Source organism: Penaeus monodon, chromosome 40 (genome assembly GCF_015228065.2).
Source record: "Penaeus monodon isolate SGIC_2016 chromosome 40, NSTDA_Pmon_1, whole genome shotgun sequence".
Classification (NCBI taxonomy): Eukaryota; Metazoa; Arthropoda; class Malacostraca; order Decapoda; family Penaeidae; genus Penaeus; species Penaeus monodon.
In genome coordinates, this window is record NC_051425.1 from 16,973,677 (window position 1) to 16,985,945 (window position 12,269).

General features: G+C 33.9%; 1 protein-coding gene across 3 annotated transcripts; it reads right to left on the minus strand.

Moving 5' to 3' along the window:
- Nucleotides 1–529: 529 nt before the first annotated feature.
- On the minus strand, nucleotides 530–10,565 carry LOC119598152 (integrator complex subunit 14-like). Of its 3 annotated transcripts, none has more exons than XM_037947786.1 (13): nucleotides 10,468–10,552; nucleotides 10,148–10,254; nucleotides 6,953–7,151; nucleotides 6,652–6,822; nucleotides 6,373–6,537; nucleotides 6,037–6,120; nucleotides 5,678–5,788; nucleotides 5,355–5,496; nucleotides 4,700–4,806; nucleotides 4,391–4,502; nucleotides 4,087–4,196; nucleotides 3,655–3,783; nucleotides 530–3,269 (listed from the first exon to the last, which is right to left on the minus strand). In XM_037947786.1, exons 3-13 carry the CDS (start codon nucleotides 7,130–7,132, stop codon nucleotides 3,045–3,047), a joined length of 1,536 nt encoding a protein of 511 aa, XP_037803714.1. In that variant the 5' UTR covers nucleotides 7,133–7,151; nucleotides 10,148–10,254; nucleotides 10,468–10,552; the 3' UTR covers nucleotides 530–3,044. The 3 variants fall into 3 exon arrangements, with proteins under 3 accessions (XP_037803714.1, XP_037803715.1, XP_037803713.1); XM_037947787.1 differs by having other exon boundaries at nucleotides 10,105–10,254; XM_037947785.1 differs by lacking the exon at nucleotides 10,148–10,254 and having other exon boundaries at nucleotides 10,468–10,565.
- Between the last annotated feature and the right edge of the window lie 1,704 nt (nucleotides 10,566–12,269).

A 12,269-nucleotide genomic window follows, 5' to 3' on the forward strand; every position in this document is an offset into this window, starting at 1 on the left:
TTGAACATGCATTAGTCTGGCAAAAATCGAGAAGTTAATTTGAGAATGATGTCTATGAATTACTTCTTTATTTTCTGGCAAATGTAGACTGAACAAAGACAGTTATAAGAAACATCATGGCACAGGACAAGTACAAGCACAACAAACATGGATGAATGAATAAAAAAAAATAAAAAAATCAAGAGGAAGTGTCTGTTCATGAGTATAAACTCACATGTTCGCATGTATTGCAAACTATAGATGTAACTGCTAGCTGGATCCTGATCCCATAGCGAGAAGACGACATAAAGCCATGAGAGGTCAAACCCAGGTGTCATAAGGGAAGTCGCTGGGTTGTCTCAGTGGTAATAATGGTTGACCTTTTGTATCCTTGCTGGACGCGGCATGTTTGGGAAAGACATCCAGTCAGGTAAGTGTGGCACTGCCAAACAACCTTCCAATTAAGTTATGAGAGTGGCTCATGCCTTCCAGTATTAAAATAACAGCAGCAATAATAATAATATGCTGGTGTAGGATAATCAAAGTAGGATGAAAAATTATGCAATATATTTATACAAATGTCATTTTGCAGTATAATATGCACCAAGAAATATAACCACTATTTTGTATTTTATCTGGACGTCGAGCATGCAGTAAATGTGTCATTAAAAAAAGGAGATCAAATAATTCAGCACGCTCTTTTTCCGCAATTTGATCTATTTAAATATAAAATAATGGATTCACAACCACATAATAAGTAAAGAATAGTATAGTGAGACTTTCATATACTTTACAAAGAGAACATAAGTGTGTGAAAATTACTTCAGACAACTGGAAAAATAATATCTTATAAAATGTTGTACAATAGATCACATATCTGCACACCTACATTATATGAGACTCAGATACAGGCTTCCACATAGCCAATATTTTATGTGATCATGTACCTTACCTATCATGATATGCAAAACTTTGAATAATGGTAATATTGAACATTTCGATGTACTAATGAAAACATTCTAATACCATACTTCTATCCCGGGAGCCAATGTGCATACTCTTTACATCATACTTTGTAGAATTTTCTATTACCATCATTACTCTACTTTCTACTAGCATTAACCCCATAAATGCTTGCCAGCTTGAAATTCCTTATCTATTTTGGCTAGTCCAGCAGTATAGTAATTAGAGAAATATCTTTGACAAAGCACAATGGATTTGGAATACAAAATAGCCCGGTATCCCAGTTTTGAAAATATATACATATAGTATCATGTTTTTCTTTTTTATATCAAGCTCTGCATCTTGGAGTAAAGTATGGTCACATAAATACTTACTAAAATAATGCCCCATTAATTAGCCATTAATTGTCCCTCACCTCCCAGCCCCTTCCTTCCCCAATATGGCTCCTATATACACACCTCACACACCAGCTGTGTCTCCATTCCCCTCCCGCCACCATGTGTACTCTATCGTGCAAAACCCCTGCAAAAACATGAATGAGATGACCCCATTGTACATTTGTGTAAACAAGTTCCAGTACTCCCTTTGATTTTCTTCACATATTTTTTTTTCCAAGATTAGCATTTGACTAGTAGAAGAAATGCAATCAGGACTTCAAATTTGGCATTCACTTGGACAAGCACTCCCTCTTTTGAACTCTTTTATCACATCCAAATCCACAAAGCACCTTACTTGCTTGCTCAAAGTGGATTAGTTCTATGTTAATTCGTCTCTGTATTGTAGAGTATGTTCTGGTGTGTTCTGGTGCCGGAAAAATGAAAGATTTATACGGTTACTTATTTTAATAATATCTGGCATTTTCATGCACTTCTGCAGGGGGTGGTTATAGGAAATAGATGTATATTGTGACCACAGTTTTGAAAATATATAGAAGTGATGTTTCTCATAAGTTAAATTGGAAAGAAAAGAAAATTGTTTAAATTAAAAACTTTTCAGTTTAACACCAACTGAAGCAAGTATTGATATACACTTATTATAATAGAAGTAAAAATGAATAAATAAAGATAAAAATAAAAATAAAACTGATTAACATACCATCTGTATATTTCAATTTGCTGGATGAGTAATTTTACCAGGTAAAAATCTAACCTTGTAAACTTACAGCTCAAGATAAGATAAAACAAAAGGATATTTTTTGAGAAAGTATTAAAAGACGTAATGTAAGATGTACATCATCTCATCACATTACACAAAAATAAACAATTGGCTTAAGTTGGAGACTTGAACTTAAAAAATGGCACTTCAGCTGCTGAATTTGAAGACTTGAACTTAGAAAATGACACTTCAGCCACAGAGTTCAGTTTAATATAGGTTGATCTTCAGAGGTCCAGCTGGTTTGTAACCAGACCAATGTAAATCGGTAAATCTTAGGATAATAATAATAATAATAATAATAATAATAATAATAATAATATTATTATTATTGTACACTTCATTATATTACTGAAAAATCAGTAACTGAGTGTAAAATATTTGCATAAATCTGCAGTGAAGGTAAAGAAAATGGGGCAGTTGGGTACTTCAGCTGGCCAGGTAATGACTGCCAGATTCAAATCGCTGTCCTGAACCATCAGTTATGCCAAACTAGTGAGAGAGAGAGAGAGAGAGAGAGAGAGAGAGAGAGAGAGAGAGAGAGAGAGAGAGAGAGAGAGAGAGAGAGAGAGAGAGAGGGGTGATGGGGGGGTGTATGGGTGGGCGTCTGTGTGCATGTCTGTATGTGTCTGTGTGTGTGCCTGTGTGTGTTTGTATGTGCATACTGTACTTTTTTTCTTTTTTTTTTCTGGAAGGGGGGAGGCATTCTAAAACCCTTTTCTAAAGGAATGTTCAGTAGAATTCCCTGCATAAATTATGGAATGTTTCATATACTATAAGAAAGACTTTCCTTATTTATAAAATGCACGCCTGTCATATGAAATGAGGTGAATTATCAATTATCTGGTGATATAAACTAGGAGGCAAAACAAATCCACACATGTCCCCAAGAATTTTCCTTACACAATGATATTAATGATAAGCCACATCTCTTAGACATTAATTTCTGATTAGTCATTGCCTGTAAAAGTGGTTTTCAAAGGTGTAATATTCTGCCTGAAATCACTCTTGTCGTGGTTTCTTAGTGCCTCGTATGCATGTTGAAGCTGAATGGCTGCCACAGGATGGGAAGAAGAAGGTAGGAGCGTACACTCTCGCTCCAAGACACTTGCCAGGCCCTCTAGGAGCTCGCCGAATCCATAAGACAGGGCAGCTCTACGTACACGGTTTAATTCCTTTAAAAATCATAAAACAGCTAATATTATCTCATTTAGTATTATATCTGCAGTTTATTTGAAATTACTTAACTCAAAATTTGGTGTTCTAATACACATGTTCATTTATAACATTGGCCCATATTACTTGACAAAATCTCTAGCACTTTTATGGTATCCAGACGTAAATCAACACAGCATATCTGTATAACAACAATATAGTTTTCTGTTATTTCACTTATATCAGTAGCTATTCTGTATATACTTTACTTAATTTGTAAAATATCCTTGGCCCTGAAAATAAATAAACTAAGCCAATATGAATCTACATACTACATCTATTTTTGTGTGATAAATTTCTCTGAATAATCCTTTTTTATATATCAATCTGCCAAGTATTACTTACCTTGTAAAAACTCTGTGTCTTATCTGGGAGTTTTCGAGCATGACGAAGGATTTTCTGTATATCTGACTGTAAGCCACCTTGTCGTACCCATACCACACAATTAAGTGCGTAACTTTTCTCTTCTTGAATCTTTAGAGAAGAAAAAAAATTGATGACTGATTTTATTTATCCTTTCACCTGTTTCTTTTGTGTGTCACTTTCACTGCAAATTTGACATCTTAGAATCAATGACTAAACAAAAATATACTTAAAATATAAAACATCTCTATACAAAATGACACACTTATTGTATGAAGGTATTGTAATATTGCATAACCATCAATCTGGTCATTTCTTATGTAAAATAAAAAAAATCTGCTTTACACTGACAGTACATATTCTTCCAGGCAAATACACAATTTTAATATAACATATCTGCATAATGTATTTTACCTTCAATGGAAATGGTGTAGAAGATTCATTTTGTCCATATGGATTTGTAGGCAAGAGTGAAGCAGGTCCAAGATTAGATAATTTCCCCATCCATGGAATAACATCATTGCCTGTGTAAAAAAATAAATAGATAAAAAAAAATTATAATAATCAAAAATAATAATAATTTAAAGCTCCTAACAATCATTTGCATTCAGTATTGGCACTAACCATTATGCTACTTACAGTTGTTTGTGAAATGACTTTTATTCTGTTTTAAGATATCTATCAACACTGAATACAAAAATAAAGTTGAGAGAGTAACCTGGGACAAAAATTGACAGCATCAAGTTTGACTTCTTTTTGTTGTCCGCCCATGAATACAGAATGCCATACCAGTTGTCGCCAACCTGACACAAAGCCACTGTGTTTTCTCTCTGAAAGAGTAATAGAATCAGAATATTTACCTTATTAATCTATATAAACAACTAACCAGTTGCTAATTCCCATGTAGGAAAAGCCTAAATTACCCTTTACGAAAATTATTACTCTTGAGATAGAAATTTTTAAAATCAAATGATGCATACAACAGGCATCAAAAAGTTATAAAGAATAAGCTATAATCACTACATGCCTTTAGCCCACCATGGAGCAAGACACAGAAAGAGGGTATTTTCCCCTCATCGTTCCCACTTTCATCATCACTCCCACCGTCAGCCTTGGGTAGCATCACCATGTCACCTGAACAAAGATTATATAATATTAAAATAATATATCCACATGAGGAATAATGAATGCATTATATGACAAATCTTATTTCATGATATAAAGTAACATCTTCACTATTTTAGCATCAAATGTAACATAATGGGTAAATCTACTGTTTTAGGAGGATCTCCACATTTGAACACTATATATTGTTTATTTTTTTTTGTGTGTGCAAATTTTAGTGTTACTAAAATGCTCATTCTCCAGAAAGCAAAAACAATAAAAATATATAATAATCATAATAATAATTGTAATTATAGCCATTATAATAAAAATAATAATAAAGTAATAATGATGATGATAAAACAAATGATGATAAATAGTAATATTGATAATAGTAATGATGATGAATAATGATAATTATAATAATCATAACAATGCACCTTATCCCAAAATAATTTATAAATATTAAAATTCTTTACAGACAGCTACATATCACATTGAGATTTTACTCTCTCTTCTTACTGACATTTCATTCTTATGTGTTACTGTAAACTCCTAAGTTACATACTATAACTAACCTTTAGTGGAAAGAGGAAGCACAAGATGTCTGGAGAAGGCAGGAGGTGAAGAAACGTCTCCCGTATTAAGAAATCCCAGTACCTGGATGGCAGAATCTACACTCACACGTATCACTTCAAAATCATGGTGACGGCAGTAGGGCTTGAAAATAAGGACCATCAGTAAGTAATAATAGGTACAAACTATTCATTTCTCTCTTCCTATTATAGCTGTATAATTAACCAAATTAGTCTCACATATGCTCAAATGTTAGAATGAAGTATATTCCATATCACATAATACTGAAATAAGAGGAAGTATTTGCAAAAGCTAATAGATATACTTGAGGTGGAGGCGACAGGGTAATGGGAGCAGACAAGTTCCCACAGTGAAGAGTTCCAGAATATGAGGAGAAGTTGTTCTTAATCAGCTGGTCAAATAATTCTGATACAGACTGGAAAAAAAGGAAATAAAACCAAAAGTAGCATCAACTAAAAATGGGATGTATTCTTTCTAAATACTTTGTCTTCACTTCCTCCTATATTCGTGTATTTATTCACTACTGCCAATGTTCTAGGATGCTGACACAGCAGATAATTTTAAATAAGTTTAAAATTGTATTTTTTCAATAATTGTACTCCTCATAATGATTTATAGGTAATATTCTATTCTGATAGGAATAAATAGCATAGTATTTCATACCTTTTTGCTTAATCCACCTTCTGGAACAAGAATATCACCCTCGCCATTCAGTTCAATCAGACGTTGATATAAAGGTTTTGAAGTCTGAAACCAAAGAATATAGCAAGAAGCACATTGAAAAATCAGTCAAAGATGAACTACTCTTGTTTTTAATCGTACTGTTCTTTTCAGTAAAAAAAAACTCATTCCTTTCTCGTGGAACATACAAGATACTTAAATAGTAATTAAATCAATAATTAAATCAATCACAAAAAAAAAAAAAAAATAATAATAATATTATTATATTTCTAAGCACTCTGAATTCTGTTTAGGATAATTCATCAAGATCAACTTTACCTGGAAGCCTGGTTCACTTGGGTTGGCAATACAAACAATGCTGAGTTTTGCAGGAAATGGGAAGGGCAAAGGGAATTGAGCAGCTCCTCGGGAATGAGGAGACATCAGAGACTTCTGCATGGCATGCTGTCCTATCCCTGCATTACCATCGGTCACCAAAACAATCTGAGAGAAAGGTGCACCAACTTAAGGGATATACAAAAGGGATGCACTCCATAACAACAAAAAAGAATCATAATAAGAAGTGAGAGAAGCGCAGGCAAAAAGTCCCTTGGTTACCTGACAAGGAGTTCCATTCCCCCACTCCTCCAGGATATGCTGAGCCGCACCAACCAGCCCAACGTCAATACTCGTTTTATCTCCTTCTTCTACCAGATTCAGGGCATTTTTTATGGATTCAAAATCCCTTGTAAAGGGCATAAGGATTTTGTACACAGATGAAAAGGATATCTGCAAAGAAGATGCAAGAAATCATCAATAGATGATTATCGTACTTAATATTAGTAAACTGATATCTGAGAGAAATGGACTTTTGTCAGTTATCCTAATACTAGAATAAATTATCAAATTTAACCCTTACCAAGCAAGCAAATTCTAATTTACAGTGTTGGGCAAAGTGATCGAGAAGACTGTGACATCCATGGGCGGCAAGGTCCTTCCTCAGTTCTAATCTTTCTACTTCTTCACTTTGGCTGGGAGTTGATACATCTACACTCCGGCTCATAGAAAGAGACACATCTAGGAGGATTACTGTTGGCATCTTTTATGCATATATAAATCTGTAGAGATCAGGAAATGGACACCATATTAGACAAAAAATTCTCATTTTTCCAGAGAAACATAAGAGACTTATTCATCATAACCAGGGCATTAATACTGATCAAATAAAACTGTCAAAAGTCAAGTAAAAAAAAATTTCAGTTCTTTTCACTAACACTTCATTTCCTCTCCTTGTAATTCAAAATTTCCAAGACTGTCTCTCCTGTCAATAAAGTATGGTCACAGACAAACTATAAGTGAAAAGTAACTGCCACAAATCAGTAGTACATATGGGGTCAAACTATAAGCACTGGGATCTATATTTCAACGATCAAGTTCACATGCTTATTTGCAGCCTTACTGTAGATTTTTAGGCTTTAGTAACCTGGTTAGACAATCTTTTTGTTGGGTCATATTTTTTAGTTCTGCTCTCTCTGGTACTTGCTGCCCTTTGCCAGGGAGGGTATATAAATTTCTATATAAAAAGCTTTACTGTATACTTCCATCTTACATTTAGTGATGATGTCTGTATCCTTACTTCTAATATCAGTACATATCTCAAACTTTAGCAGAGAATAAACATCATATTATGTACCAAACAGGATTCTTGTAATTCTGCAAAAGGTTTATGAAAGTATGAGTGGGTAAGTGTTTTGAATAGAGATCTTCTAGAGGAGTACAATGTCAAAAGAGGACAACAAACATCAAGCATCAAGATCATTAGATAACCATCAAAGAAGTTCCTGACACTGTCAAAAAGCCACTCACATCAGTTCTGACACATCACTACCAATTCTGTGCCTAACCATGGCCTTTATTTTAAGGATGATCACTGGTGTCTGGAGTTGGATCTATATCAGAGGAGTCTGGGGGAGAACATCAGGCATAAACAACCTGAACTGTGGTATAATGGACATCGAGTGCTCTGTCACCAGAATACACCCATACACTATGAATTGAATTGTTTTTAAGCTATACCAACTCCTTTGTTACTCACCAACCTTGCACTCTACACATTTGGTTCTTCCCCTTTCCCAAGCTTTAGGCTCACTACTTAACAGTGTGGAGATCACAAATGAAACCTGATACACTCAAAAAAATGGGACTACAAGGTAAAAATGGCTGCAAAAGGTGAATATTCAGTGAGGATGGTGGCCAAATCTACATCAGACATGTTTTCCATCTTTATAAGTGTAGTATTAGAATATTTTGTTTAAAAATTGTAAGTCTTAGAATTGCATATGGGTAAACAGAGGAAGGGCTGATAGGAAAGGGCATAAGGTCTGGCTGCCCCTTGTCTCTATTACTCTTCAATATATATGTGGAGGTTATGGTGAGACAGTCTCTGGATTCTGTGGAAAATGGTATAAAGGATGGAGGAAGAGTAACTGAGGCCAGTAGGTTTGTAGATGATCAGGCAAAAGTAGCAAACACAGAGGTGAGTTTACAACAAGTGATAACTAAAAGTCTAAGTATGAACTTAAAGAAGGGGATGCTAAAGTGTTTGGAATTTATTACTATATAGATATGAAACATGGGCATTGGCCAAGAGTGAGGTAAGTAATCATGGGGATTTTGAAATGTAGTTTTGGAGAAGGATGTTATGAAGTGATTAAACAAAGCAAGTGAGCCCTAAAGAAGTCTAAAAAGAATAGGGAAAGGAGGAAATTCATGACAACAATAAATCAAAGAAAAAGGAAATGGCCTGCACATATTTTAAGACTGGAGTCACTTAAAGATAGTTGGAAGGCTGCTTAGAGGGAAGAAAGCAGACAGGAAGACCAAGAAAAGTGATGTTAGATATGGTGATCTAGGGAAGTATAATTCAGTTTAAAAGATGGGCACAAGACAGACTATTATGACAATAAGGACCTGCAATGCAAACTACCAGAAGAGGTGCACTTATCAATATTTTGTGACCCAATAAGTTCTCAAAGAATACCATTCCTATGTCCATAAATAATATAAAAATACAAATTGATACATGTGGAACTAACACAAGATAACCCTTAAACTAAAAATATCAGATTTGAAATTCCATCCTTTTCTCTGAATGTATTGTTGCAAACACTAAATACATTTAAATTTCTGCAAATATATCTTCTGCCCAAAATCTTTTGATCCATCCCCATTAATAGCACAAGAATGTATCTGAGAAAGCATCCTTCCCATGCTTCTTTCATATTTTGGAGTCTGTTATGTGTTCATGTGCACATATGAGGCCCTCAGTGCAGAAAGGGTGGAACAGACCACTGCAGATAATAAAAGGAAAAAACTGTTTTGAAACTTCAAATGACCCTGACACCAACACTTACCCAAAACCTGCAACATATATCATATGATGAGCACATAATTCCAATCATTACTATATGAAGATAAGCATGTCGCTGTGGCATACATTGTATGATAAAATGCTTTCTTTGATATGAAAGTGCTTTATACTACTACAACAAGTCTTAATATTCATCTGACATACAATTTGATGCATTTATATCTTTTCACCATCCCATTAACACTTCTGCCCTGACTTCATTTTCTTGTCTCCATATGAAATATCTCCAAGTACAGCCATATATCAAGGCTTTTTCTTTACTGCTCCATATTCTACCTGTATGTCTTTGAAACTTACACTCTATATAACTTTTCATACATTGTATTTCTTACCTGTGTTACAGTTATATGATATTCTAATGCATATACTACTATTTTATATAAGTTACTTTCAAATAATTTTACAGCAGAATTCGAAACCTGATATAATTCTGAAAGCTGATACTAAAGATTTTTTTTTATTTACATCTCCCTCATCTTGAGGTATATTTGAAGAATTTTGTGCAAAACAGACACCACTTAAATGCTTTAAATTTAATAACAATTCAAGGTATTCATTAACGTTTCAAATCTACTTCTGTCCCCTGCTGACCATGGAAAGGATGACAACCCACTCTGCTTAGCACAACAGTATTTACTCACTTTTTGTACATTCACAACCCATAAAATGAACTAAGTAAGCTACCACGGAAGAAGATAAAGTTTCATGCAATAGCATTCATGTGACTGTCGAATACTGTCAGACGAGAGGAAGTGACCCCTTGGCTAGAAGCTGCGTGGTTGAGGGAGGTACTGAGAAGGAAAGAAAAATAAAGAAAACTTTTTTTCGCGAGGATATATATTACGACCTTTCTCCAAGTGAAGATCTTTTGCTCATGCAGTATATGTGTACATACTCATATTTTTCCCATTACCACTGAAACATATATTCACATGTGCAAATAAATAAAACCACCTATCCAATCTCTTACGATAGAAAACTTTATAATAATTCGCAGAACCTACACACTAGTCAGTTATAATTCTCTTGCCTCATACGCATATCTTCACCGCGTAAACAAATTCGGTGTTTACCCCAAGCAGCCAAACTAGTGTTGTTATCCGTTCATGAGTATTAGTCGCTAAAAAAGCCCTCTTTCCCTTGAATTGGTGAAAACTATGTATATTGTCATTTATATCATTATCGTTATCATTGTTATTATTCTATCATTATTGTTATTATTACTTATTATTGTTATTGTTATTCTGATCATTATCAATATTATTAATTTTATTATTATCATTGTTGTTGTTGTTGTTGTTGTTGTTGTTGTTCTTCTTCTTCTTCTTCTTATTATTATTATTATTATTATTATTATTATTATTATTATTATTATTATTATTATTATTATTATTATTATTATTCTTATTATTATCATCATCATTATCATTTTTATTATTACTATTATCATCATCATTATTATATTATATTTGTTGTTACTGTTGTTATTATTACTGCTATTATCATTATGATGATGATGATGATGATGATGATGATGATGATGATGATGATGATGATGATGATGATGATGATGATGATGATGATGATGATGATGATGATGATGATGATGATGATGATGATGATTACCTTTATTATCATTATTACTATCCATATTACCATCATGATCATTATTACTAATATCATTATTTTTATTATTTAATATCATTATTATAATCGCAGTTTTATCATTATAGTATTATTATCACTATCAATTTTCATCTTTATTATTGTTATCATTATGTATAATATCCTTATTGTTGTTATTTTTCATTATCATACGTATTAGACGTAGTAACCGTAGACTTTGTCATATTCATTTTTATTTTTATCTTTATCATCATTATCATTATCACCAAAATTATCATCATCAGTAATATCATCACTATTATTACAAATATTTTTTTTTTGTTGTAATCAATATTAATGTTTTCGTTATTATTGTTATTACCATTACCATCGTCATCACCACCAAAGGAATTTTAAAGCTCAACAAAAAGTTATCCACAGGAACGATAAACTGCCTCGGATTTAACGGCATCAAATACACTCAAGAAGATGGATTCTAAACTTGAAGATTTTTTGGACTCTGCATGAACTTAGACTTGCCGAATCTCTCACAGGTGTTCATATAGTATTGTTCGACTTTTTCGTAAAGCCAATATTTTTAAGGTAAATCTGCACAACATACGGTCTGGAAAACCTCTTCTCTAGACCTTGGGTCATCCTACAGTATACGTGATATTGCGTAACGTGTGGTTAGGGATCGAAAGCCCCACCTGAATCGACTTAGAGATCGGAGATATTGGCCTTAAGTGCATTTTCCGAAAACTCTTGCCTCGGCCGGGCTTTTGAGACAACAATTAAATTGAGCAGAAGAAAGGACTGAGAGATATGTATCAACGAAAAGCTAACGTTAGGAATGCCACAGCAACACCCACGGCGAGAAGGAGGCTGACGATAAGTGTGTATGGTGTGGAAAAGTTCTTGGCTGACATACTGACTGTTCTTGGCGACCTCTCTTTTCTTAGACCCTCGTTTGCAGGAGTAATTCAACGTGTTGTTGTTCTTTTTCTTTTGTTGGATGTGTTCGAGATTAAAGTAATCCTCAGGGTCAACTGATGGCCATCTGGAAGTAGTAGAGAGAGCAGCTTGGGAAGATGCTGTAACTACTAATAACACGGCACTGCACCCCTTCTGCATTTCTCTGCAGTGCAGCCAGCAACATGAAGTAAAATGCAGGTGGTTTTGTATTGCGCCCACTCCTTCT

Coding starts and splice junctions, on each gene's coding strand:
- LOC119598152 (XM_037947785.1), bottom strand. CDS start 7,132: ATGCCAACAGTAATCCTCCTAGATGTGTCTCTTTCTATGAGCCGGAGT. Junction 5,789..6,036: donor AAGGTGGATTAAGCAAAAAG/GTATGAAATACT, acceptor CTTTTTTTCCAG/TCTGTATCAGAATTATTTGA. Junction 4,197..4,390: donor GCTGTCAATTTTTGTCCCAG/GTTACTCTCTCA, acceptor TTTTTTACACAG/GCAATGATGTTATTCCATGG.